Source organism: Pan paniscus, chromosome 19 (genome assembly GCF_029289425.2).
Source record: "Pan paniscus chromosome 19, NHGRI_mPanPan1-v2.0_pri, whole genome shotgun sequence".
In the NCBI taxonomy this organism is placed as follows: Eukaryota; Metazoa; Chordata; class Mammalia; order Primates; family Hominidae; genus Pan; species Pan paniscus.
In genome coordinates this window covers 66,799,422-66,826,416 of record NC_073268.2, presented here as the reverse complement: position 1 = coordinate 66,826,416, position 26,995 = coordinate 66,799,422, and the positions used below count along the sequence as shown (strand labels likewise).

The 26,995-nt window shown below is 56.5% G+C and overlaps 1 protein-coding gene across 22 annotated transcripts in view; it reads right to left on the bottom strand.

The window, feature by feature from the left end:
- Window positions 1-7,492: 7,492 nt before the first annotated feature.
- CACNA1G (calcium voltage-gated channel subunit alpha1 G) overlaps window positions 7,493-26,995 on the bottom strand; it is a 67,001-nt gene continuing 47,498 nt past the window's right edge. For 4 of the 22 annotated variants that reach the window (XM_055100954.2, XM_055100959.2, XM_055100958.2 and 1 more), the window contains 14 exons: window positions 26,664-26,856; window positions 24,699-24,752; window positions 19,132-19,283; window positions 18,239-18,348; window positions 17,052-17,185; window positions 16,694-16,764; window positions 16,497-16,575; window positions 16,280-16,401; window positions 15,615-15,968; window positions 14,781-14,924; window positions 12,801-12,935; window positions 10,538-10,706; window positions 10,084-10,253; window positions 7,493-8,597 (listed from right to left, as the gene is read on the bottom strand). In XM_055100954.2, the coding sequence (XP_054956929.1) occupies window positions 7,863-8,597; window positions 10,084-10,253; window positions 10,538-10,706; window positions 12,801-12,935; window positions 14,781-14,924; window positions 15,615-15,968; window positions 16,280-16,401; window positions 16,497-16,575; window positions 16,694-16,764; window positions 17,052-17,185; window positions 18,239-18,348; window positions 19,132-19,283; window positions 24,699-24,752; window positions 26,664-26,856 (2,622 nt within the window). In that variant the 3' untranslated portion in view covers window positions 7,493-7,862. Of the gene's footprint in view, window positions 8,598-10,083; window positions 10,254-10,537; window positions 10,707-12,800; window positions 12,936-14,780; window positions 14,925-15,614; window positions 15,969-16,279; window positions 16,402-16,496; window positions 16,576-16,693; window positions 16,765-17,051; window positions 17,186-18,238; window positions 18,349-19,131; window positions 19,284-24,698; window positions 24,753-26,642; window positions 26,857-26,995 lie in introns of those variants that run through there. The other 18 variants (XM_055100955.2, XM_055100960.2, XM_055100962.2 and 15 more) reach the window with 11 other exon arrangements.

The window sequence follows — 26,995 nt, the reverse complement described above, 5'->3', positions numbered from 1 at the left end:
AGTCTATTTCCAAGGGGGAACTGGGATACACAGGCGCTCCCACCCCCGAACAAGTCCGTGGGGCCGATGAGTCATTGAGCAGGGGACGTAGGGAGAGGGATTTAACAATCTTTCCTAGTAAAAAAGGAATCTTTGAGAAGGTCACGTTCCTCTCCGGAGGTCAGTTTCCTCATCTGTAAAATGGGAAGGGCTTCTGTGCTCAATCAGGAAGCTGACCTCTTCCCCATCAGGTTCCAGAGACCACTGGCAGGCGCCACACGGGGAGCACACGGGGTGTGCTCCGCGGGTGTGTACCCGTGAGGCGGGGGTGGGGGCCGCAGCATCGTCCAGCGGGGGCCTCTTATGTCCTCTTAAACTGCTGCCCTCTTAGGCTCTGTGGCTCCCTGACCTTGCCACATCACCTCGGCACGTCTCTGGGCCTCTACTTTCACATCCGTAAAATAGAGACAATCATAGAAGAGAATCTTCCTCCCAGGGTTCTCTGAGGATTGAATGGAAAGGGTAGGCAAAGTGTATTTCCTGGCACACTTAGTGGGCACCCAACATGTGTGAATTCCCTCTGCTTCAGCCTGATCAGGGTGGGGGGGAAGGACAGGTGAAGCCCCAGGAGGAGCCCCACGTGAGTGTCCTCGTCCTCGTCCTCCTCCTAAGGCTGAAACTCTACATTCCTGATCTGTAAAATGGGCTTGTCGGTGCTCTCCTTCTCCTGCTTGCCTCAGCTCTCCTTCTCCCGGTATCCCCTCAGATGCGGGGATCCCTCCATCTCTCAATCCCGCTGTTGCCCTGTCTTCCTTAACGCAGTCCCAGACGCCAACTCAGCACCGCTTGTTGGGGCTCAGAAGGAATTCTCCCTGGCAAATCTTTCCCTGGCCCTTCTCTTCCCTGCCTTTGCCCACAGGTCTGTCCAGTTTCACCCCGGTGACCCCTTTTCTGGCCCTTGTTCTCAAGAGAAGGTGTTTCCTTCCTTGGCTGCTCAGCGGCAGGTGTGGGTGGGAGCCAGTAAGAGTGCAGAAGTGGCAAGCCACCTCCTATCTCTCTGGGCAGCCAGGAGGTCACTAGAAGGGAAGTCTCCTTGGCTATAGGCTATCAGAACCAAGATCTGGCTGGGCATGGGATAGGGGTGGGAGTGGAGAAGATTCCCCTTTCCCAGGCAGTCAGACCAGGGACTTCTACCCCTCCACTGGGCAAGTTCTTTCAGCCCCTTCTTTGTCTGCCCTCTTCCTTTCCACTCATCCACACATACCCTCCCTCTCCTGTCCCCCTACCTTCATCTCTGGGCAAAATACTTTACAGAGCTTTACACCTTGTTACGGCGTGCCTTGGATTATATTTAGTTATGAAGAGTCTGTCTTCCCTGCTAATCTGAGAGGTCCCCAAGGGCAGGGACTAACTCAGTCCCCTCCAATCCCCCTCCATACCTTTTATACACTGTGTGATCTCAATAAGCTCCTTGATGTCTCTGGGACTTCATTTCTTGAGAAACGTGGACAGGGTGATATCTAAGCTCTCTTCCAGCCCTGGTGGGCCAGGCTTCTATGGCCTAGGAAGCTGGGAACCTTCCTCCACCCCTTCCATGACCCTGGTCATGGCTTCATCAGCACCCACTGCCCCTGTGTTTTGACCTTGTCTACCCACCGGCTTCCTCCAACTCTCCCTCCTCTCCCATTCCTTTTCTAGGGCTTGTGGGGTCATAGGCACCAGATTGCTCTGGGCTTGAGGAGACCTGGGGACTTTCCTTTAGGGCCCTTTGGGAGGTGAGCTCCCCAATCAGACCTCCTTTCTGAGATGGAGAGCCCAGAACTAGCCTGAGCTTCCGTCCGGGACTTTCCAGCCCCACAGTTGGCCAGGCAGTGCACTGGCTAGAGCTCTAGTTTTGGGCCAGGACCCTTGGGTTCTGGCTTCAGCATCGGAGCTGAAGCACCATCCCTTGCAGCCCCAGGCTTTTCTATCGCTATTGCTTTCCCAAGGCTATAGCACTGGGTTGGGCACTCTGAGGGCGTGGTGGGGGCCCTTAGCGATCCTCACCTTCCCCCATCTCTCTTGAGGCATTGGGGCTTTACCCCTCCAGGCCACTCAGGAAGTGTGTCCCCTTTCACAGAGCCCTTGAATAATAACCACAATATTTCTAGGATGTTATTGTTTTGGTTGTTCTCACCAGAGCAAGAAATCTGAGGCCCTGAGACACCCTACAGCTTGCTCAGGGCCACAGAGCTTATCCCAGCACACGCAGGAGGCGCCCCACGTCTGCCGAAGAGACTGTTTCTGCGCAGTCTCCTTGAGCGGGATGCACTTCCTGTATCTGTCTTCAAGGCTGCTTGGTGCACTCTCCTACCTACACCCTACCTCCCTTTCTGCAAGTGGCAAACTTCTTCAAGAGTTCGCTCAAGCCCCCCTCCCCGTCAAAGCCTTCCTTGGACCTCCCCAGCCCAGTCCTGGGCTAGGAGGCTTCCCCCACTTGTAATCACTGATGTCTTGCTTACCTCCCCCAGAGGACTGTGGACACCTTGAGGGTAGGGACTGAAGTTTGTTTATCACTGTATCCTCAGCACCCAGGACAGTGCCTGGAGAAGTTGGTCCTCAGGAAGTGTTGTTGACTGATTAAGCAAACACCTCATTTCCTAAGAAGGAGTCATAGGTAACAAGGCCACTGAGGCATTAAGTACAGTCCCAGCAGTGGGCACTGCCCACTTTGCTTTTGAGTGTTCAGAACCAAGATGGTTCTTGCTGGAAGGGCTCCGGAGAAGCAGTAACGGCCTTGTGGGTTGGGCTGCAGCAGAGAAATGGACCAAACCTCCCCCAGCCTTCATGGCCCAAGCCCCATCCTCCCTCCCCAACTGACTGCTGCTCCAGGCAGGATGGATGGAGCATGTGCGGTGCCTCCCCCGCAGTGAGTGTCCCAGGGGAACCCAGCGTCAGGGATTTCCTGGCAAGGAGATGGAAAGATAAAATAATTGCAAGGTACAGCTCAGAGCAAGCATGACAGCAGAGAGAAGAAAGCAGAATGGGGGCAATGGGGAGACCCAGGCACAGGAAATGCTTCGAAGGGAGAGAGGCAGGTTGGAACTGACAGGACAGAGGGGCAGGGTGTGGAATAGCAAAGCTTCCCCTCCAAGCACTGCCTGATTCCTTTTAGCCCCTTGTGGCTCCTTGGAGGCTTGGAGCACCCCCAAACCAGGCTGCAGCTCCCACGCCCCAGCCTCCCCCTTGTCCTCTCCCCTGAAGTGGGGTCTGCTTCCTCCAGCCCCCAGCCTAATGGTGGCCCCACTGGCCCCACTCATGGCCCTCAGTGAGGCTGCCCCTCTGCCGCCAACCTGCACTTGATCTGATTTGGCATGCAGGGGAGAGTGCTGGCTGCTGTGCCCAATTCTGGAGTTTTCAAAGCAAGAAGAATTAATTAGCTCTGTGGGCCACAGTTCGCAGATCCCACACCTGGAACCAAGGCTAAGACACACAGTTTCAAAATTCTTAGCAGAATTCCCTTTTGGGGGTTAGCTGGAGCAGCTGCCTCCTTGACCTGCCTTGCTGTGCCCTGGAGTGGGACTCCAGGCCACAACTCAACTTGCTTTGAGAGTTCGTTTCCCTCCTGGCAACCATTGTCCTGGATTAGCCCTGAGTCTCCTAGCTTTAGCCAAGGGATATTGAACACCGTGGGCTCAGCACTCAGATGGCAGGGATTCCTGTTTGGGCTTCTCCATACACAAAGTCCTTCACTGGGTCCTGCAGGCCTGCTTCCTCCTTCTGAGGTTATACAGGGCACCTGTCCCTAGAAGGTGTCCATCGGTGTTGGTGCCCTCTCCCTGGCTTGGTCCCTTTGCAGGAGGGGCACCAGGTGGCACCAGGTGAGGGTGCCCTGTGCCACCACCTGGTGTCTGATGCCCTCATTGCACTGCTGTTGCCAGCCCCACTCCACGGGCTGCTCAGCTGGCCCAAGGGAAGAGAAAATAGGCCATGGGGCACCAGGCTGTGGCAGGTGGGGACTAGGGTGGAGATAGGAGTGAAAGCTGTTTGGAAAGTGGGTGAGGTTTAGGTAGGGCAGGGTTAGAGGAGAGGAAGAGAGAAGAAGGCGGGATGGGGAAAAGAACAGGTACCATGGGGTTCAAGGGCAGCATTATGCCACGGAAGGGTGGAGCCTGGGAACCCACAGTGATTGCAGAGCTACCCTTGGCCAGCTCTTGGACAAGCGCCTGGAGCTGAGGGATGCCTTCTCCTGTGATTGAACCCCTCTCACCACCATTCCCTGTGGCCAAAGGCTGGTGGCCCACCAGGTGGGAGGCTGGGGGCCTCTCTAAGCCTCTGAGTTTGCCATGCGGGGAACACGTGTGCATATTTGTACGAACGTGAATGTGACTATTTTGGAAAAGCGCCCACCAGCAAGTCATTTTTTGAGCAGGATTCTTCCCATCGTGCCCCATTTCCTCCACACTGAGAAGAGACAGGAGTAGTGTGGGCTGGAGGTTGGCCAGACCTAGGGTCAAATCTCAGCTCTGCCATTTCCTGGCTGTGTGACCACGGGCAATTCACTTAACCTCTCTGAACCCCGCTGCCTCATGGAGAAATAGCAATCAGACTTCCCTTGCTAGGGTGTTTTGAGGAGTGAGAGACTGCATATGAGCCTCAGATTTGTTTTTATCCCCAGCTCAGCTCACTCCTCTTCCCAGTCCCCACCCCCACACAGACCTTTTCCTGGAGTCTTGGGGGTGGAGGAAGCAGAAACAGCCAAGCTTGAGGTGGGGGCCTACAGCCGCTGTCACAATTTCTTCTGAACCCCGAAGGGGAAGGCTGAGGACAAAGGCACCAGGGTAGATGTTCCTAATTCTAAAAGCCCCCACATCCCTGAAGCCCCTAGCCAGTTCCATTCTGCCCCTGGAGTCCTCATCCAAGACCTGCTGCCCCCACCATCCACTCCCCATCCCAGCCTCCTTCAGTTTCTCCACCCCCTACCCCCACCCCTTATGTATCCCAGAGCAGCATCAAATAACCACCCAGACAAGCAGCATGAGGTTAGCAGTTTGATATTATTATTAAGATCCAGCGGCAGCTGCTTTTCCACCTCAAAATCCTTTTAATGAGACACAACAGTTTCCATCATTGATAAAGATTTTACATCATTGGGGGGAGAGGTCACAGTTTTCTCTCCGACTGCCCCAAAATACCCGCTTTGATTCTGCTGTTAATATTTCCACATCACTATCCAGAGGCTCCCCTCCAGGCACTGCCCTCTTCCAGAGAAACCCTCCAGGCCACAGAGAGGGCTGCTGGGGAGGGAATAGGGGAACCTTTTTGTTTTCACTGGGCTGGTCCCTGCAGATCTCTACAGAGCAACCCAAAAGCATAGTAAGTTCACCCCAAATTCCTTGGTCCCTACTGGGAAGAGGAGGCCAGGGGAAGAGGAACGCACAAAGAACCAGGCATGCTAAGACTCAACCTAAGCAACTCTCCAGTACTCTAGTGCTGCTGGGCTGGTGGTCGGGAGCGGGGAGAGGGGGTGCTGGAAGAGTGGGGAGGGGTAGGAGTCCAGCTCTCTGGCTTCACCTTGACCCAGAATCTTCTAACCACTAGAAGAATGAAAGATCCCAGAACCCGCTCCCCATACCCTCCAACGTCATTAGGGAATAGACAGCTATAGAATTCTACAAAAATATAAAAGCTTAGTCTGCAGATCCAGGTGACAGAACTCTAGGAATTTTGTACAGCTTTGCTTTTTTTATCTTAAATGGCAGCTCCTACAAGCACTCCCTCTCCCCACCCAAGGAGGCCAGAGGAAAAAGTTTGACATTATTGCACACCCTAAAAGGATAAAACCAGGCTTTGGCTTCAAGGAGTGGTATCAGTTCTGTCCAAAAGAGCAATGAGAAAAGCTCTCACCCAGCTTAGAAAACAATGCTGGACAACGCCTCCAGGTCCACTCGCCCGGCAGCCTGGTGCCCCCAGCTCCCAGTTGACCGGATCAGACGGTTTGTGAGCGAGCGTTGCCACTGAGGTTTCAAAAACCCAATCCAATCCTGGGGTTTGAAGGCCCTGGGGGCGAGGGGAGGGGGCTGTTCAAGGGAGTGGGATTGGGACAGATGTTTGGGAGGTGGCTAGGTGACAGGCTGGCTGGACCCATGGTCACCACCTCTTGGCACCAAGATTTCAGACAAGAGAATATTGTCTGCAGTAGCACCAGACAGGTGGCCTGGGCCACGCCACTCCCCCTCTTCCTGTCTGCCTGCCCCTGGCCACCTTCACACCTCCCTCCTCCACTGGCTCCCACTAGGCAGGCAGCAGCAGCAGTGCATGTAAACATCCTGAGCGCTCGCTCATCACCGCCCAGGGGGCCAGCTCCCCACTCAGCACCTGGCCTCCGACCCTACCACCTCCACCAGGAGGTTGCCTCTGGACGCCCAGCCCTGGACTCTCATCCTCAGGAAGCACAGCCCACTCCGTTTACACGGTTTAATTCCATTGCGGGCAGGTGGACGAGGTCCCCATCGGACAGTGCCTGTAATGCCAGTCAGCTAAGCCCGCCCCCAAGGCAGGAGGCTGAAGTCCAGACAGCTCAGGTCACGCATCCAGCCAGAAGTGTGGCAAATCCGTGCTGAAGCTTCAGGAAGGAAAACCCAGAAACACTTCCCCCCTCCCCCACCAACCCACAGATCCAGATCTGCAGCCTCTGAGGCAACCTCCCCCAGCCTCAGTCGGCCCCATTAACCAAAACAGCTTCATTATGCCAATTTCCAGCTTTCAATGTGCGGCTGATAGCTGTCAGCAGAAATAAGAGTTAATCTGGAATTACTCCCATTCACTGAGCTGCCTAGCTAGAGGAAGCTGTAAAGCTTTGATAGCAGCAGAAGAGACCCTGCCTCCCCAGCCTGCACCAGGCGGAGGGGCTTCTCCTCTCCTTCACGGCTGGGGAGGGCAGGCTAGAGGTGCAGCCTTCCAGAGCAAGGGGTTCAGGTTCTCTCACTCTCAGACACACACACTCTCACACTCATATACACACACGCACTCATATACACAAACACATACACACTCATACACACACAAAGAGGCAGCCCTGAAGCTTCCCTCCCTGCCGCCCACTCCCCATCTCCAGGATCTCTCTCATCAATGCCATCTGGACGTGCCTAACTCTCCATCCCTTTTGCTTTTACTCTGGACCGTGATTAGCTTTTTATTTAGGAAAATTACTTTATTTTATATATATATAGATAGATAGATATGTATGTATGTATATATAAAAAGGTTCCATTTCATTTGTAAAATCTCATTTTTTCTTTTTCTTTCCCTACAGAAAATGATGACGAGGTTAAAGGAAAAAATAAGTTACATTACAGTTTCCAAAATGGTTCTCGCTCTCCGCTGAAGATGGGCCACCGTTGGGGCTGCAATGTGCTCGCGGTCCCAGCTTGTGCTTTGCAAGAAGAGGGAATATAACTAGACTGTTATTTTAGGTTAAAATAGCCAAGAGACAGACGCCTTCGCCTCAAAAATATTCTGAGACACATAAAAGTAGAAGGAAACAAGTCTCTTCAGTCACAAAATGTCGTACATCCCGCATATACTAGATTCAATTAATTTAATAAAATAGAATATACATAGAGATTCTGCACAAACGTATTGCTTTCCCCCAACAGCTCCTGGTGTCGGGAACCTCAGCTGCACCGGGCCTCTCCTTCTGCCTGGAGCCAGAGTTGCCAGGGCTGCTGCTTTTAACTCTCTTTGGAAGTTCTGCTTGCAGGTACCCAGAGCCACTGAGGCAGGGAGGAGCGCCTCTGCCTCCTTGGTGTCTATATGGAACTTTTGTCAGGAATATAGCCCAGGAGGAGGAGCTAGGACTTGGCACCCAGTGGAGAAAGGTGAGTGGGAAAGTGGGGCAGGACTCAGGGGTCCAGGTCTGCTGGGTCAGAGGATAAACCGGAGAGACTCAGCACATCTTTCTTTGGGGAGGGCGAGGCAGCCATGCTGTCAGGGGGGCCAGAGGCCAAGGGATCCTTGGAGTCGCTGGACGGAGCCCTCCTCCGGAGGCAGATGCCAGGGCTGGGCGGGGGCCGAGGACCTTGGCTCTCGGGGGGGTCTATGGTGATACTAGGCGGGCTGAGTTTTTTCTTGGGCCGGCTCCCGGGCCCCCCAAGAGGCTGGCCCCCAAGGTTAGAGGGGTCTGTGCCCAGGTGGGGTTGGGAGCCGCTGTCCAGGCAGCTGACGGCGATAGAGTGTCTCCTCTGCTCATCCAGCCAGGACGTGGGCCGGCGCTGGCAGCTCTGGGCCTCCACGCTGTAGCACTTCTTCAGGTCCCGTGGGGATGGGGGCTCCTCCTGGCCGCCAGGGGGCAGGAGGTCTCCTGAAATCCAGCTCAGCTCCGTGTCCAACTCTAAGCTGCTTCTGGTCTCTGGAGGGCCCTTGCCCCAGTTGGGTTCTGGGCCTGGGCAAGGGGCTGGCGGGGTCATGTGCTTGGAGATCTTGCTGTGGCTGCGGGAGTGCTGCTGTGCCTGGGTACTTGACTGGCCCCAGAAAGAGTAGGCCCGGGCCAGGGGCGGGGAGGGCCCACTCACCTCTGCCAGCAGGTCTTCCCGGCTGCCCAGACCCTGAACGTCCAAGGAGTCAGTCCTTATTGCTGCCTATATGGGGTGGGGGAGGGCTCAGCCCAGCAGTCTCCTCTCCAGCATGGACTAGCCCTCCTGTCAAGCTGGCTGTGCCCCCCGCCCACCACCACCAGGCACAGCAGGACTATCCTAAGCAGAGGTCCTGGTAGCCGCTCTTACTAGTAGATAGGGGTCATTGCAGCCTGACCTCTGTTGTCCACCATGCCTCCTCTCTCCCCACTAAACCCTGTCTTCCCTCCCCCATGCTCTGGTCTCCCCTAAGCCTGCAAGAATCGCTCTCTCTGCAGCCCCTGCCTCCTGGGATATGAGAGAAGCCAGGCCATCTCTGCTCACTGAGCTGGCTCCTTCACGCCTCCCCGCCTCTGCCTAGACTTCCCCTTTGGCTCTGAATACCCTTCCTGATTGGCAAGAATCCCTCGATTTTACGGACTCAGGTTCTCTGTGACACAGTGTGTGACAGTCTCCATCCCCAAGTAAAACCGACCCCTTCCTCTTCTGTGTCCCTGCTGCCCTCCACACATGGGTGTCTGGCAGCTGTGAGCTGAGGCTGCAATGATCTGATGGCAGGTATGTCTCCACTATTAGACTGTGAGCTTCAGGGGGCAGGGGCTGTGTCGCCAGTGCCTGGCACACAGAGGCTGCTTAGTGACTACTCGCAGAATGAATAAGGACTGTGCCTGCTCCCCCAAGCATGTGGGATTGAGATTCTCATGTGTCCACGCTCATGCCTCAGGACACACACATGGCATGGGCTGTGGCCTTATCACAGGTGGGCTCTGGGGCCGGGCGCGGTGGCTCACGCCTGTAATCCCGGCACTTTGGGTGGCCGAGGCGGCCAGATCATCTGAGGTTGGGAGCTCGAGCTCAGCCTGACCAACATGGAGAAACCCCATCTCTACTAAAAATACAAAATTATCCAGGCATGGTGGCGCATGCCTGTAATCCCAGCTACTCAGGAGGCTGACGCAGGAGGATCACTTGAACCCAGGAGGCGGAGGTTGCGGGGAGCCGAGATTGTGCCATTGCACTCCAGCCTGGGCAACAAGAGCGAAACTCAAAAAAAAAAAAAAAAAAAGAATGTGGGCTCTGGAAGGTGGGCCCTAGGCTTGGCCAAAAGTGAAGACACTTAAAACCTGCCTTGTGCCCCATAGCTCAGTCCAAAGTGGGGAGAAGAATTGGGAGGCAGCTCTGGTTGGTGAGGAAGGAAAGACCAGAGACTGGGGTTCTACCTCCGACCAGATAGGCATGACCCTGGGCAAGCACTACCCCTTCTGGTCTCCAGGCCTCCTCAGTGGAACAAGGAACTGGGTGCAAATTTCAAGAAGGCACAGACCACTTCTGCTTTGCCCAGTACTGTGTCCCTGGTATCTGCAACTGAGCCTGTCACATCACTGGCACACAATAAATATTTGCTGGAAGAATGAAAGTGTCAACACAGGTCATCACCAGCAGCAGAGGGTCCAGCCCCCAGGCCTGTGCCTGCCTTTCCACATCTGCTCACCTGGCGCCTGAGTGGCCTCTGAGCCAAAGGGGAGCGTCCTGGTGGGGGCAGTTTGGGGATGGTGCCCCAGGTTGGGGCGCTGTGGGGCTGGAGCAGATGAGGTGCATCTTTGGGAAGCTGCAGGATGTAGCTGGTATCTGCTGGCTGGGAGTGAACGGACAAGACGGAGCCTGTGGAGGGAGGGAAGCGGGGGAGGGGTGGGGGGAGAGAATGGAGCTGGAGGGTTCAGGGGAGCAGGTTCTCACCTGAGCCCTCCCTTCCACTCTCTCCCCCTCATCAGGGCCTCTACCCTTACCCCCAGGACTCAAAGCCATTCCCCCAGGCTGGAGGCTCCCCTGAGGTCAGAGATACCTCTTTGGCTGCCTCAGTTCCCCATCCCCTCAGATCAGGACTGGCTTAGGCCAGGATGGAATCTCCCTGTGTGAGCCAAATTGGCCTGCTCTAGCCCTGGTACCTGACTGAGCTTTGGGGAGCCCCCAGCCCCTGTGTCCCAGGGGCCCCTCGGCAGTGCTCCCATGCCGACACATGTAGCTGTCATTGGGCAGAGAATGCGTTCGGCTGACCCCAGACTTCCGCACAGTCAGTAAGTCTGGTCCTGGCAGCTCCGTGGGGTGGGGCTGCATCTGCAAAAGGAACAGGGGAGGGAGGTGGAGGAAGAGGGTGTGTCTGGGTTTGGTAACTGAGGCAGCGCTGACAATAGAAAGCAGCAGCGCCCCCCGCCCAGCCCTCACCCCCGTGCCCTCCCAGGACAAGGTAGAGATGGGCATGAGCATGGCTGGGGAGAGGGGCAGACACATGGATGAGCCCTCCACACGCGGGGAGGAAGCAGGTAGGAGGGGGTCTGGGCAGCCGGGAGAGTCTGCAGGCCCTGCCCCCCACCCCCTGCAAAACTGCACACATTGTATCACCTTTAAGCTCCCACTGTGGTGGTGGAGGGGCGGGGAGGTATCCAGAGAAGGGAGAGCAGCCCCCAGCCCTGCAGGTGGCTCACAAGCTGATTCTAAAGGCCCCATTTAGAGGCTCTGAAGGGAGTCCCGGTGTCCACAGGGATGGGCTGGGGCCCTGACCCAGAGCAGCTCAGGGGAGGATTAAAAGCTAACAGCAGGCCAGGCACAGTGGCTGGTGGCTCATGCCTGTAATCCCAGCACTTTGGGAGGCCAAGGTGGGCAGATCGCTTGAGCTCAGGAGTTTGAGACCAGCCTGGGCAACATGGCAAAACCCCATTTCTAAAAAAAAAAAAAAAATTAGCTGGATATGGTGGCGTGGCACCTGTAATCCCAGCTACTCCAGAGGCTGAGGTGGGAGGATTGCTTGAGCCGGGGGGGTCAAAGCTATAGTGAGCTGGGATCATATCACTGCACTCCAGCCTAGGCAACAGAGTGAGACCCTGTCTCAAAAAAAAAAAAAAAAAAAAAAAAAAGCCAACAGCAGCCCCTACAACCCTGTGCTGTCGGTGGGGGAGGTGAGGGGGAGAGGACCCTCCCAAGGAGCAGGGACCTGGCAGCTCAGGAGAGCTTGCAGGTTGCAGGCTGTTCATCCAGTTCTTACAGCAGCCCCAGGTCCCAGCACAGGGCCTGGGTTGGGTTCAGGTGGGTTGAATGGCAGATGACCACGAGAGGCATGTCACAGCTGGCTCCCTGACCTCCACTTTAACCAATAACTCTGGCAGGTGAGGGTGGAGGCCAAATTCAGCTGCTCCCTTAGTGGACAGACTCGGGGTGGGAGTGGGGTTGTTGCTCTGTTTCAGAGAAGGGAGGTACTCAGCCTTGGACTCCAGCATGAGGGAGCCTAGTTTGTTCTCAAGAGGTTTCTCCATCACTCTGTGACCCCCTTTCCCCTGAACCCTTCACCCCTTGTTCCCAGGGAGGCTGTAGGGGTCCTGTCGCCATGCAGGCCCAGCCAGTTAAATAGCCACAGCAGGCCTGAGGATGGCTAAGTTGGAGGACAATCTTATTTTGCTTCCCCTCTCAGCCCCAGGCTCCACTACTGCCAGCCACCCAAGACCCCTAGGGACACCCCAGCCGGTGGTCCAGTCCCTGCCTCAGCTGGGCCCTCCTCTGACAACAGGAGGGGAACAGTGGAGAGGAGGGGGCTGCTCACAGTCAGAAGGGACGGGAGCTGGAGAAGGGAAAGGGTAGGGAAGCTATCAGAGCACAGAGAAGCCCCTTTCACCCCACTGAGTTTGGTGAAGACGCAGGGACACACGGGGACAGTGACGGAGGAGACAGGAACAGCGCTCCAAGTGAAGAAGGGCATGGCAGTGGTGGCAGAGATGCGGCTCTCACCCACCACGTGGTGTGAAGGTCTCATGTTGTTGGGGGGTGGGGTGGGGTGGGGAGGAGGGGGGCAGGGACAGGGAGGGCTGGCTTGCACAGGGCTCCAAATTCATAGATTGACTCTGATGACACCTGTTTTGGGCCGTGTCACTCCTGGGTGTCTGGATTCACTTTTTCATAATGGCTGCCGCTGCTCCTATACCCTTCAGGGCAAGGCCCCAATTTAAACTTATCTAATCTCTTTGTCCCCAACGGGGAACCTGAAGACCTTGTGCCAGCAAAGCGTGGGCCACCGAGGTCCTGACAGTTGATGCCTCTGGGTGGAGCCTGGCAGCAAACTGAGAGGAGGCGGCCCCAGGACCCTCCCTGGGCCGATCTGGAGCCCTGCAGCCAGCCCAGCCCCGGGGGTGGCCGGGAGCAGTGAGGGCAGTGTGTATGTACATTGCTCTCCAGGGCACTAAGTAAGAGTGTGTGCATGTCATCAGGCAAAGAGTCATCCGTCAGAGCTAGAGAGCAGGACGGTTCAGACACAATCTCTGACGTCAGAGACAGAGCCTCCATCTCAGCTAGAGGGATCTAGACAGGGAGAGAGATGATCAAGCATGAGAAACCAGGACAGCGCACACGCGCGTGCACACGCACACACGCGCTCTCTCTCAGTCCCCACTTCCCCCTTTTCACGAAGCACGGGGGGGGGGCGGGAAAAAAGGCATCCCTTCTCTCTCCCCACCCTTTCCCCAAACAAGCTGACAGTGCCTCCCTGCACCCACTTCAACCCCCCTGCTCTGATCAGAGAGGCTGCGGCAGGCACTGAAGAGCCAGAGCAAACACTGACAAAGCGAGGAGACACAGAAACGCATTCTAAAGATACCCCAGGAGCCTCCCCAGCCCCTCCCACACTACCACCACCCAGGGAGGGAGCGGGAGGACCGAGGGCTTTCGACTCTCAAAAAGATGATACCAAAAAAAAAAAAAAAAAAAATGAAGAAAGGCCAGCAAAGCACTGTCTCTCCTCCCGGCACAGACAGAGCGGCACGGGGGGCGCCGGGGACAATGCCGCCAATCTGACGGCTGTTTTCTGCCTATTCTCTCGGCTTCCAACAGCCTGGCAGGATTTGGCCTGCCCCCAGATTCTGGCTTCTCCCCTCGTGGGCCCTCCTCCGCCTGCCTGCAGCCCGCCCGCCCTCTCCAACTTGGGCTCTGGGAGATGTTCTCCTCCCGTTAGCCTGAAGTGGGCGCACTCGGGTGGGCTGCCACACCATCTGGCTGGCTCACCTGGGACCCAGGGGGTGCCTCAGTGCCCACAGGATGCTAGGGGACAGTTGGACTGTCCCTCCCAGAACCCCATCACCTTCCCATCGTGTCCTCTTCTCCCACAACCTTTCCCTGTGAGCCTCTTTCAGGAAGGGGAGGCCTCGGAAAGGGACTCACTTTCCCACTGATCATTCTAGGTCATTGCCAGATCTGAGACTGAATCCCAACAAGAGGCAAGGTCCCTTCCCACATGAGGATCACTGTCCATTTTTCTGGGATCAAGCTAAAGGCTTCCTAAGAACCTGCCTGCCCCGCCACCCAAAAGGGCCTCTGGAGGACTCGGCTTTTCTATCTGCAGCTGACACCTGTCTCCACTCCGGGTCTGCAGCCTCTCATCTAGGTGGAGGGAGGGTGGGGCCCTCTCTCACGTGGTAGTGGGTCGTGGTGAGGGGATCAAGGGGAGGGGAGGAGGGCAGGAACAGCCCAGAAAGCAGAAGACCTGGAATTAAATGGGACTGGGGAGAGGGCCATGTGGTGCTGTGGGAAGGGGCTGGGCTTGGGCAGGAAGCCAAGTCCTATTTCACACCAAGTTCTCAAAATCCACTCCCAGCTGGAGCCTTCTATCTCTCTCAGGACAGAAATCAGTGGCTCCTGACAACACTCACCATGCCCAGTGGGCTCCATGGCTTAAAAAGCCACCAAACTGAGGACTGGCAAGTGTGTGCTGGACACGAGCAGATAGAGAGACTGTGGCTTGGCAGCGGGCTCCCTGGCCACCTACACTGTCTCTGGAAGCCTTCCTCCCTGGATCTGATACCTCCTTCCCTCCACCCACTAAGGTCCCCCTGCTAACTTATCTTCTGCCCCATCCCCCCTTTTCTCTTCCAGATTCTTACAAATCCCCTCTCCCCTCCCCAAGCTCCTCCTCCACACACCCTTCTCATCAGAGGGGCAATCTCAGCAGCCCTGCCTTCCAGCTCTTTTCTGGAGGTGATCTCAGTCTAGAAGAACCCCTGACTGCCTCTTGCACTCAACTGAGGCCCCAAGGCTGCACTTTCTACAGATACCCAGTGGGCAGGAACACTCCCAGCTTCCCCAGAAGCATGGCACAGCATGGCACAGCCCAGCACGGTCAGGGGAGAGGGCACAGCACAGGGGCACAGTAACCTGTGGGTCGGAGCCTCCCAGGCTGGGGGCAGAAGGGAAGGCAGAGGGCTGGCCCCCTGGGCCTGCCAGCTCGTCCATCAGCTTCAGCTCCCACTCCAGGGAGCCCTGGATCAGCAGGGATATGGTGTCAAACAGCTGCCTGTCCTGGGGAGCCAGCCCGTAAGGGGAGCCGGAGAGGCAGGGGAGCAGGGGTCAGAGGGCAGTGATGGGAAGTGTCGTGGAAGGGGATTGACAAGAGACACAGAGGAGAAAGAGGTGACACCCAGACAACACACATGCACATGTGCACACACACAAAAACACACACACACAAACACACACACAGCAACAAAGAGACAAAGAGGAGGGGGTGGGGAAGAGGGAAGGCGAAGGAGGAAGGAGAGATGGGAGATGGAAAATGAGCAGAGCCCACGGCGGGGGGAGAAAGAGAGAGCGGTAAAGAGAAGATAAAAGGATGGAGAGATGGAAGAGAATCAGGCAGGTTAAAGGGTGGGTAGGAAAGAGATTTGGCAGTTGGGCAAGGGTAAGAAAGAAACAGGAAGGAAACAGAAAACTTAGCCTTGACCCTATGAGTCAGGAAGGGGAGGCCAGACCAGGCTGGAGGAGGAGGGCATGGCTAAGCTGGCCCGTCTGCTGGAGTGGCCCTGTGGGGTGAGTGTGGGCAGCCATCCCTGGGGAGGGGCAGTGACTGCTAGCTCAGCATCCAGGACGGAGGGCGGGAGGCTCCAGGAGGAGCCTAGGGTTTGCGTGCTGCCCGCTTGGCTCCCGCCCACCACCCTCCACACCCTTCTCCTGCCCCAGCTCCTCTCACGGCTGGGATGGGTGTCTGCTCACCGTGGGGTGCTCCAGGGAAAAGTGGGAGGCTGATCTCGCATGGGCCGCTGGGTGCAGAGCCCCAGGCTTGGGGCTGTCGGGGCTGTCGGGCCCCTCGACCCCAGGCCAGAGGAAGGGGCTGCCAAGTGGCGAGTGGGGCTGGGGGCTGAGGGTCTTCATCTCCAGCTCCAGCTCAGCCTCCAGCTCGGCCTCCTCCTTGGCCTCTTTGTTGCTCTCCTCCAGGTGCTTCATCAGCACGGCGATCACCACGTTGACTAGCACGAACTGGGCCGTCAGCACGAAGGACACAAAGTAGATAGGCGAGATGACCGTGTTGTAGCAGGTGGACTCCTGGTCACAGTCCCGGAGGGTGTCCTGGGGAGGGTGGAATAGAGGGGTGAGGCTGGGGAGGACAGTTGTTGGAGCTGTTGTGGAAAATCAGGTCACTGGTGTCACAGAGCATTGGAGGATGGGAAGGAAGGGGAGGAGGAGGGAGTGTTTGGGGGCAGAGGAGCACTACAAGTGTGAGTCAGAGCATGTTCCTGGGAGAGGGAGTTCCAGAGTGTTCTAGCACGGGGGAGAGAAGGTCACATGCTTTTATTTGTGGCCAATTCATCTTCCCAAGGAATCCTAGCTCAGGAAGTGGGGCTGCCTCCCTGGAGCCTAGGCCAACCCTGGGCCCTTACCTTCATAATGCCATTCCAATTGTCACCTGTGGAGACTCGGAAGAGGGTTAGGAAGGCCATGCCAAAGTTCCGAAAGGTGGCATGACGGCCCAGGCCCTCACAGGGGTGTGTCTCGTCACACTCTGGGGGAGGAGGGAAAGGGGGAGAGGCCCATGTTAGTCCAGGAGCCCCCTGGTCTCCAGCCCTGGCTCCTCCACCCTCCCCTACCCCAACTCACCCAGGTCTCCAAAGAGCTCCACGCCCAGAGCTGCAAAGATGAAAAACAACAACATGAAGAGAAGTCCCAGGTTCCCCACCTGGAAAAAAGGAGAAGAAATAGAAACGATGCCGCTGGGTCTCCCAGTCAGCTTCTCTGAGCCCCTTCCCTCTGGAAAGCACCTCCCCCTCCCCAGAGGCCCCCCACCTTCCGGCTACCTGGGGCAGGGCCTGCATCACCGTGTCCAGCAGCGCCCGCATGCCCACAGCCATCTTCAGCAGCTTCAGCACTGCAGAACAGGACAACGTCATGAGCTGGCCTCTTTGGGTCCCCGGCCAGACAGCTGGCAGAGTCAGGACCAGGGCTGGGCTGGGGCTGCTGGGATGGCCATCTCCGGGCCAGCCAGGTTGCATCCCCATCCTCAGCCCTGTCTCCAGCCTCCCTTGGCAGAAGCTGGGAGAAAGACCCATGGGAACCCACAGCCGCCCAGGCCTTGACCAGCCACAAAGCCGACCCTTGCTCTCTCTCCCTGGGCTGGTCACCCTAGGAGGGCAGGTGTGTGGGCTGGGCACCAACCTCGGGCAATGCGCAGCACCCTCATGATGCGGATGATGGTAGGGTTGATGGGCAGCGAGGCGTTGACCTCAATTTCCTCCAGCGTGATGCCCATGATGGACAGCAGCACAATGGCCAGGTCCAGCTGGTTCCACCTGGAAAGCCCAGAATACAGCTCCCTGAGTTGGGGGAGGGGGTTCCTAAAGGAGGGGGCAGTCGTGGCACAGAAAGACAGGGCTTGAAAGGAGGGCAGACATCAGCGGGTCCAGCCTCCCATCCCACAGAGAAGAGGCGTGGCTTATCTAAGGCCACACAGCCAACTGGTGGCACGAGTAGGACTAGGACTTTAGCTCAAAAGCCTCTGCTTTTCATTTGTATTCATTTGCTTTTTTTTTTAATTTAGCACTTACATGGTGTTCACTATGCACCAGGCACTTTTAAGAGCTTTACAAATAGGAACTCACACCTGCAGTCCCAACACTTTGGGAGTCTGAGGTGGGAGGATCACTTGAGCTCAGGAGTTCGAGAACAGCCTGGGCAACATAGTGAGACCCTGTATCTACTAAAAATAAAAATAAAAAATAATTAGCTGCGTGTGGCAGTGGGTGCCCGTAGTCCCAGCTACCTGGGAGACTGAGGTGAAAGGACAGCTTGAACTCAGGAGGTCAAGGCTGCTGTGAGCCATGACTGAGCTGCTGCACTCCAGCCTGGGCATCAGAAAACAAAACAAAACAAAACAAAACGAAAAACACCCTCAAAACCAAATAGGAATTCATAATCTCACAGCTCTGTGATGTGGATACTATTATTTTCTCTCATTTTACAAATGAGGCAACTGAGGCACAGAGAGGTTAAGTAACTTACCCAAGGCCACCAGCTACTAAGTGGTGAGACCAGGATTCAAATCCAGTTCAGGCAGTCTGGCTCCAGGCTCTGTGCTCTTAAGCCCCAGGCTAGGTCACACTGATTTCTAGCTTCCAGCATCCCCCAGGCCCTGTCCTGTCAAATTCTCTCCATGCCTTCCCATCTCCTGGTCCTGGAGACCATGCCTTCCCATCCCCTAGTCCCCTACGTCAGCCACAGGGTGGGGGCTGAACCTCAGGAATTAAGAAAAGTCTTAGACACTAGGTCTTCCTGGGTATTTCCCCAAGAGACTCATTCCTTTCTATCTCTACGCAAGTCCCCAAGACCCCCCTTTTCTCCGTTACCTGTCCTGGAAGAACCGACGGAAACCAAAGGCCACAAGTTTGAAAACTGACTCCAAGACAAAGATGACAGTGAAGATGTAGTTGCAGATCTTCAGAGCCTCATCCAGAATCTGGCAGGGATGGGGGCAAGATGCAGGGTCCCTTAAGGCCCAGGGCTGGGGCTTGTACCCCCGCCCCTCCATCATACCGCCCAGGTCTGAGAGGCAGGGGAACTCCAAGGAGACCTGTCTTCTCTGTTCCCATCATGATGGCTGGCCATTAGCCACCACCCCAGAAGGGAGTAGGGTACTTATTCACATGAATGAATCAACCTTATGCTAAAGGATCTTTCTCCTTGGGAGATGGTGAGGAGACCACATGAGAATGTACTAGGAGACCACATGAGAATGTACTAGATGACACGGCATGCCAGGACTGGAAGGGGCCTTGTGCATTACAAATTCAACCCCCTCATTGGATGGACGGGGAAACCGACGGCTGGAAGGCAGCCAAGGGAGGCTGACTGGAGAAGTGGCAAGGTCACAGGTGAGCTTTGGAGCTGGACGTTCGCTAGAATCTCAACTCCAGAAGGGCAGGCATCCATCTGCCTTTTTACCCTCAAAGACCCAGAGCACAGCTCATAGTAGACACTCAACATTTGCTGGGTGAAGAAACCAGGTCCTCCACTGCCTTTCTGTGTGACCTTGGCCACATCAACTAACATCTCTGAGCCTCAGTGTCCTCATCTATAAAACAAAGATGATACCCACCTCCAAGGGGCACAAGAGGAACCCATGTAGTGTGCCTAGCACTTGCTTGGCACAGAGGTACCCTGGCTCAGGCTGTGTTAACCTTGCCCAGAGGTTCCGCAGCTGGAGGTGGGGGGGCCAGATGGCTGGTCCACTCGCTCCTACCTGGGGCTGCTGGTAGTGCTCCATGGCCATGGTGACCACGTTCAGCCCGATGACACCTGTGATGAAGAGATCCAGGTAGTGGCTGGTGCACAAGTGGTGGACGAGGAGCCGGAAGCGGGAGTAGTCGGAGTAGTAAGGTTTGCACTGGGCTTCTGATGGGGCAGGGGGAAGAGCAGAGCAAGCGTCAGGCTCCTGCCCCCCGCACCCCTCCACCCCCAGTCCCTCACAGCCACCAGCCTCTAACGCCAGAACTGAAACATTCCATAATCATCACCATCCTCGCCCTCCCCACGCTGCCCCTTGGTGGGGGCAGCCGTCTGGGCGTGTCCCCCTCCAAGCATCTGTTGTACTGGCTGCAGTTGAGGGCAGGATGGATCAGGACATGCAGAGCCCCCCACCTACATTAGACGCCAGGTGAGCCCCCTCCCCTAGGCAGCCTCCAAAATCCACCAGCCCCTCATAACACCCTCGACTCAGTGTTCCGCAGCAAGGCCAGATCGATACGATGAAAAACAACTGGTCTCCTCAGGCTTAGAGGATGCTCCATCAACGGGGAGGCAAAGGCTTTTGCTCCTTCACCAAGCTCAGCCCCTCGGGGGAGCAGAGGAGATTACACAGAGCTGGGATTTGGAGATAAAACCGGAGATTGGAAATTGGACATCTTCTTGGCTGGCTGCACTGACCCACCCAGAGGGCCTCCAGAAGGCAGGGCCTGGGCCTCCTGTACCCTCATGTCAGTGAGGGCAAGAGGGGAGGCCTTGGGGCTCTGCTCCATCCCAGACTCAAGCTGGGAGGGCCCCACCTGTTGGACTCACCCAGTTTCTAATGAGGCACTGCCCAGCCTGCTCCTGGGTGTTTGGGCAGCCTTAGACTGCAGGCCGGGCTGGAAGCACTGTCTGAGATCTGTCAGAGGCATAATATTTCTCTCGTAATTAGTGAACCACTTAGTTATGAAAATCACGGAGCCAGAAGGTTGGGCTGCCAAGGAGGCAGAATAAATCTGGGGGCAGGAGATTTCAGGGGGGCCCTCTTCCAGGTGCTGAGGAAGGGCCAGGCCAAGTTGGGGCACATGTTCTCGGGAGGAAGTTGACAGATTGGTCTCCCACGAAGCCACAAAGAAGGAAGAGGCTTTTCACGGGGAGGTGTGTGGCAGCCTCAGGTCCCAGACAGCCCTTCCCCGTCTCAGGAGGTCTAGGGGGAAGCCAGCCAGTGAGGGCTGCCGCCTCTGAGGCCTGAGCCAGGGAGTAGCTGGCTTAGGGGCAGCAGGAAGCTTTGGGCCCAGGCCAGCTCAGATGTAACTGTCCTTTCCCATGCACAGGACCATTGAACAGAGAGGTAAACTGAGGCAAGGAGCGGCCTGGGGTGGGCCCCCACCCGAGGCTGAAGGAAGAAGAGCACCCAGGTATTGCACATCCAGCCTCGTGGGCTGCCATGCTCCGGGCCCACCTGGCCACTCTCCAGCATCGGCCTTGAGGTGTGGATGACCACGGAGCAGACAGTCCCCGGCACTCTGCTGCACCTTAGGCATGCATGAGGCCATCTTCCTGTTTTCAGAGATCGGCCAGCCAACTGTGGCTCTGTTTGTTCGAGAACAGAGCCCCAAGAGTGTGGGGCTGGAGAGCCTGGGGCAAGGGAGGACAGGAGGCTACGGGTCATCCACACCGCGATGGTGGAGGGTGGGCCGGGTGGGCCGGGCCTCTTCCTTCCTTCCTTGAGTACCACAAGAACCAGAGGGCGCTAGTCGCCCTGCATTGCCTGAGCAGCCGGAACGTTTTCTCTGCATTAATCTCCATAAATGCCGAGAGCACCCGATCCCATTATGCTAAAATATGAATGGAGAATTAACTAAAATGTTTGAATACAATTAGGTTAGAAAAAGCGGCTCCTTATTAGCCCCATTATTAGCTGAGACAATGTAGAGGAGAGGCTGGGAGAGTTGCCCTCCTCTCCCCGTCACCCCAGCCTGACTCTGTAGGCAGTTCCAGGCCAAACGGAGCAGCTGCTCCCACCAACTCTGGCCTTGCGCTAGGAGTCTGTGGGGTGGGTGGGCTTCAATTCAGCCGGGACCCTCCTCCAAGAGGCCCAGAAGGAAGGCGGGGCAGGAGGACTGAGGCAGGGCATCTGCTTATAGACAGGTCCCGGCCCCTGAGGTCTGTACAAACGCCCCTCCACCCTGGCCCCTACCCCAGACGGCAGGTGCTGAGGCTGCCAGAAATCCCCCATTAGAGCACAGGTCCAAAGAGTACCAGGCCAATCTGATCAGCATCTCCTCGGGCAACCCCTTTGTTTTTCAGAGGGAGAGAATGAAGCCAGGCAAAAAGTGACTCATTCAGCTAGCTACGAGGCATGACCGAGCTGGACCCGAACTTCCAGCCTGAGTCCCTTGCCAGTTGCCAGGTGGGCACAGACACAAGGCTTTGAGGCCTTGGCCCAGAGGACACCCCTGGATGGTCTGCCCAAAGGCCTCCAAAGTTGGGGCCTGGCGATGCCACCCTCCTTTGCTGCTCTCTGGACCTCGGCTCTGCAGGCAAGCACCCAGGTGTGGAGAAGAAATAGAAAGCCCCTGGGAGGAGCCTTGGGCAAGCCTGCTGCTTTGAGAGCTCCAACCATAGTCCAGGAGGAGCCTGGACCTGTGGTCACTGATGCATTGGTAGCTGTGGCACCACCTCCCTGCCTCCCACCAGGATGAGCTGCCTTAGGTGGAGAAAATACCAGAGTCAGACAGTGGGGGGAAGGGCATATCTAGGGCAGCCCAGGTCCCCAGTTAGGGGCAGGGAGGGAGGAAGGGTGCAGAAGGAGGGCTGCAAGGCAACAGGCACAGTGAGTTAGTAGGAGTCACGGGGAGCCCAAGGCATGGCCAGGGCGGAGGGTTTGCAAAGGGGAGTGGCAATGAGTAGGCGGAAGACAGGGGTCACTCCCAAGGACACAGGCCCCCCACGGCAAAGGCCACACCTTCAGCTGCCGTGGCCAGGCCTGATCACTGGGTCCCGGCCTGGTGGAAGGAAAGAGGGTGAGTGAGTGAAGGTCGATGCCGCAGGTGGCCAAGGAGAGTGGAGCTGGTGTTGGAGGCTTAGCCGTCCCGTGGGGCAGCCTGATGACCCAGCAGCCCCGGTCCCTCCCTGCATCTGGGAAGCCGGGGTGGACCCAGGCTTCTGGTCAGGCCCATTCCCCAGATAATCACAGGCTCCGCTCTTCTGCCTTTCCCTAGGGTCTGGCTCTCCCCCTCCTGCTGGGAGCAGCACCAGGACAGGAGTGCTAGCAGGGAGGTGTGGTGCACGTGTTTGATTCCCAGCAGCCCTGGACTGCGTTTGACTCTGTCCCCATCGCCCTGGTGGGTAGACCAGTGCATCTGCACTGCTGTAGGAGAACCTCTGGGGTAAGTCCCAGGAATCTGTGTTTATGCTTTCCAGGTGATTCTTATGCACATGGAAGTTTGAAAAGCTCTGGCATAGGCCACGCAGAACTCCAGGTCCTAGGAAGTGGGATATGGGATGACCTGAGCCCTTGTTCGGGGTCTCTGAGTCCTCATCAACAGCCAGGGAAGGTAACTGGTGTACATGCCTGCGTGTGCCACCCCAGGATACAGTGGGGTCTATCCACTTCAGGAGCACAGCAGAAAGTACCCGGAATGGGAGTGCAGTGCAAGGGTCACGAGAGTGTTTAGCACTGAGTGGGTGAGTCACGTCTTAGGAGCCATGAGAGTCTGCATGTGTTATTTCTGGGATAACACCCAAGGTGGAAAAGTCTCTGTGGGCTAGCCCTGTGCTAGGATGTTTTGGGGTGAGTGTGAAAGTGTGCACACTTCAGTCTACAGACCAGGTGGGCCCGTAAGGGAAAAGCTGAAGGCCACTTCTTCCCTCCCCTCATCCCCTAACAAGTCAGGAATTTGCAAGACAGCCTGATGCAGAGATGTGGGGACCCTGGCAATCCAGACACAAACCAGCCAGAGACTCCTGAGCCCCAGAGAGGCAGTCTCTCAATGCCAAACACCACTGCTTGGCATCATGGGGCCATAGCGCTGAGGGCCTCAGGGATGACCTACTCAATGGAGGCTCAGGGGTTCTCTCTTGGGTGGGTCCCTGAGGCCCCACAGATCATGACACCCAACATCCCCAGGGCAGCATCTGCCTGATTGTAGCTTCCGGAGGAGTGGGGAAAGTGGAGCTGGTGGTTCCCAGACTGAAGTTCCAAGCCTGCAGCAGCCACGGGGGTCCTTATGTTCTCACTCTCTCTCTCTTTTTTTTTTTTTTAAATGGAGTCTCGCTCTGTCACCCAGGCTGGGGTGCAGTGGCGTGATCTCGGCTCACTGCAACCTCCGCCTCCCGGGTTGAAGTGATTCTCCTGCCTCAGCCTCCCGAGTAGCTGGGATTACAGGCGAATGCCACCACGCCTGGCTAATTTTTGTATTTTTAGTAGAGACGGGGTTTCACCATGTTGGCCAGGCTGGTCTCAAACTCCTGACCTCATGATCTGCCCGCCTCAGCCTCCCAAAGTGCTGGGATTACAGGTGTGAGCCACCGTGCCCAGCCCTTATGTTCTTTCCAATACTTCAAAAAGCTTGAAAGAAACCCTATACTTTGCCTGTGTTAAGGCCCCACAGACTAATTTAATGACGAAATGGTCTTTCTTTGCCATCATTTAGTGCGTAACCTTCTGCAGCTCAGAAGCTGTGATTAGCAATTAGATGCGCCTCTGATTAGTAAAAATGATGAAAGAAAGTCATTATTGAAGTGCTCTTAACTTCATAGACAGCCTTCTAAAGTGTGAAGTCTGTTGGAGGAGATGATAACTGGGGGCCTTGGGGATGAACAGCTTGGGAACCACCAGCTGGAGACATAGTGTTATGAGGCCCCACAGCCCTGCCACGGACTCCATGAACCTCCACACCTCCATCTGGGGGCCAGTGGGGGAGAGGAGAGCAGGGGACCGAGGGACCATGGAGGGTGGGCTGGACCAGGAGGGTCTTCCCAGAGACATGGCTCTTGAAAATAAGGACCCAAGTCACTCCCAAATCTTTGGCTTTTTTTGGAAGAAGCTCGTGGCCAACTCAGGCCTTTGATTCCCAATTCCTGCTGTTTGTAGCGATGACGCAGCCACCGTGATCACTTGACTATTAATGAGTCTGTTCAATTATTCATTGTTACATTTTTAAAACAAATCCTTCCCCTCTCTGCTCCTCTCATCCTGCTCCCTTGGATCAAAGTCTCCCCTCAGACAAAAGGAGACAGGAGAGATTTGCAGCTCTAATAATCGACCGGTGAGCTACAAGGAGGAGGCACAGGAGGGAAGAGGTGGCGGGAGGTGGGGAGCTTGGCCGGCCAAGGAAGCCCTTGCTGGGAAGGTGGGCTCTCCAAAGGGCGTTGGCAGAGAGGCCTCAGGCCCTCGCCTCCCGTCCAGTTTGGCGCAGGCCTGCGGGGTGCTGCAGAGCCCAGCGCTTCAGCCCCTGCCCTCTTGGGGGCCCCAGGGACCCTCACCCCTTCACCCCAAGAGGATAGAATCAATGAGCCACGGGGAGGGAGTGAAGAGCATGTCCCCACGCGCATGAGCCCACACCCCAGACGCAGTACCTGACGCAGCGCTGGCTGAGCTGCCGGAAGCAATTACATCGTCCAGCATTAGATCTAAAAGAACGAAACACGACATTGGTCACTGGCCGGACCAGGTGCGCTGGGCAGGGCCCCTCAGGGGCGGCTTCCCCTCAGCTCCCACCTCACTCTGCCTATGGGTGGGGTGCGCTGAGCATGGGTGGCTGGCTCTGAATGTCCAGCCCGAAGCTGGGGGCACAGGGCACTTGAGGAAGACAAGCAATGTGGCTAGCTGGTCAGGGTCACGGGGCAGGGAGGCACCGGGAGGGGCAGGCAGCCGGTCATCAGAACAGATGTCCGCTTCTCCTGCGTTGTGGCCTCAGCTGCACCTGAGACAGCTACAGACCCCAGAAGGGGAGCCAGCTGGGCAGGCAGGGGCCACAAGTGCCACCTGCCAAAAGAATTCCATCTGCCTGTGAGGTGGGGGTGGGGAGGATGGAGCAGGAGTGGGACGGTGGCCACGGGGGACAGTGCACCTGCTCAGCTGCAGATATCCACAGGGAAGCCGAGCCCGGACCCCTACCCTGAGCCGAGCAGAAGGCCTTGGGGGTGCTGATAGTGAGGGTTGGGGACATGGAGAACGGCACCTCCCATTGCTGCCCAGAGGCCAGTGTCTCCCCCACATCCTGGAGCAGCTCCTGCTCTTCACAGGGAACACAGGCCCCCTCCCACCTCCACCCTCGTCTGCAACTCCCACACTCTCCCCCTGCCTCAGAGTGCCACTCCCAGGCCGAGGGAGATAGAGCTGAGGGCAGAGGGGAGGCAGGGGCACGGCAACCCCTCACTCATTTGGTGGTACTCACATGTGAACACACCAAAGGAAAACTCAGGCCACCGCACCCATCTTATCGGCGGAAGGAAGACGATTTGTGAAAAGGTGAAGAGAGCATGGGAAACCCTCACCCCAAACAGAGAGAGACACACAGACAGACACACAAAGGCTTAGATAAACCCACACACAAAGACACTTAGAGAGACGTGGGCCGTGACTGAGAGAGAGAGGCGCGGAGATTACGCTGTACCAGGCAGATGGGAGCCCTGGAGCCTGGGAGAGAGGGAGACAGGTGCAGACGCATCTGGGGATGCCCCAGAAACAAAGGGGCCTGGGCGCCTGCTGCATCTCTCACATCCTTCCTGGCCTCTGTCTTCTCACTTAGTCTCGGCCCACCCATGGCATAAGGGCATGAGGACGGATGGATGGGGGCTTCACCCACCCAATGCCAAGAGATGCTGGGGAGCACAGGTGAGGAGGTGAGGGGCTGCAGGGCCCCAGGTTATTCCAGAACTTCCCCAAGCCAAGGGGAGTTTTCTTTTTTTGTTTTCGTTTTTGCTTTTTCTTTTTTTAAGTTTAGCAGAAATATATATATATTTATATATATATATACCATTATATATATATATTTATATATATATATACCATTATATATATATATATATATATAATGGTAGAAAGTTTTGTTAGAGATAGGGAGGGAGGGGTGTCTGGGTTCTCTTTCACGCTGTTGTCCATTACTGAGATCTGCTGAGGCTTTGCTCGGCAGCTGCAGACACTAGGTGGCTGCAGGGTTGAGATGCTTGCTGCCCACCCTGGGCCTCTGGATGCTGGCATGGGGCAGTGGAGCAGCCAATGAGGCTCCTCTGAGAGTCAAGCTTGGGGAGGCTGGGTGTCAACCTCCATTTGGCATCATCTGGGGAGGATGATGCTGAGGTCCTGGGAGGCCCCAGGGTGGGGACAGCTCCCCCTACCCATGGGGCTGAAGTGGTCTGCTTCATGCTCGCTCTAAAGGCAGACATGCTCTTGGGGAGAAGGAGGTGAGGAGGGGGGTGGGAGCCTCTTCTCCCTGCCCCCGGCCCCAGCGCCCAGCCCCCTGCAGTCGCAAGGCCAAGGTCAAGCACGACCCAGAGAGAGGTGGAAAGACTACCGACCAGCCATCTGCTTCTCCTTACTCCTTCTCTTTTTCTCCAGTCTTCGTAGGCGCTTCTCCTCCCGCCGCCGGGCCTCCTCTTCCTCCTGGTGCTGCCGACACTTGTGGAAGTTCTCCACCACCACACCCACAAACATGTTCAGGACAAAGAAGGCCACAATGAGCAGGAACGAGATGAAGTACAGCAGCATCCAGGGGTTGTGGTTCATGATGGGCTGGCGGGGAGCAGGAAGGACAGGCGGAGGCATCAGCCCGAGGGCAAGCTGTCTTAGGAGCTGCCCACAGCCTGGGTTCCTGCAAACCCAAATAGCTACAGCCACCTGACAGGCGATGGAAATGAATGGTGTGGGTTTG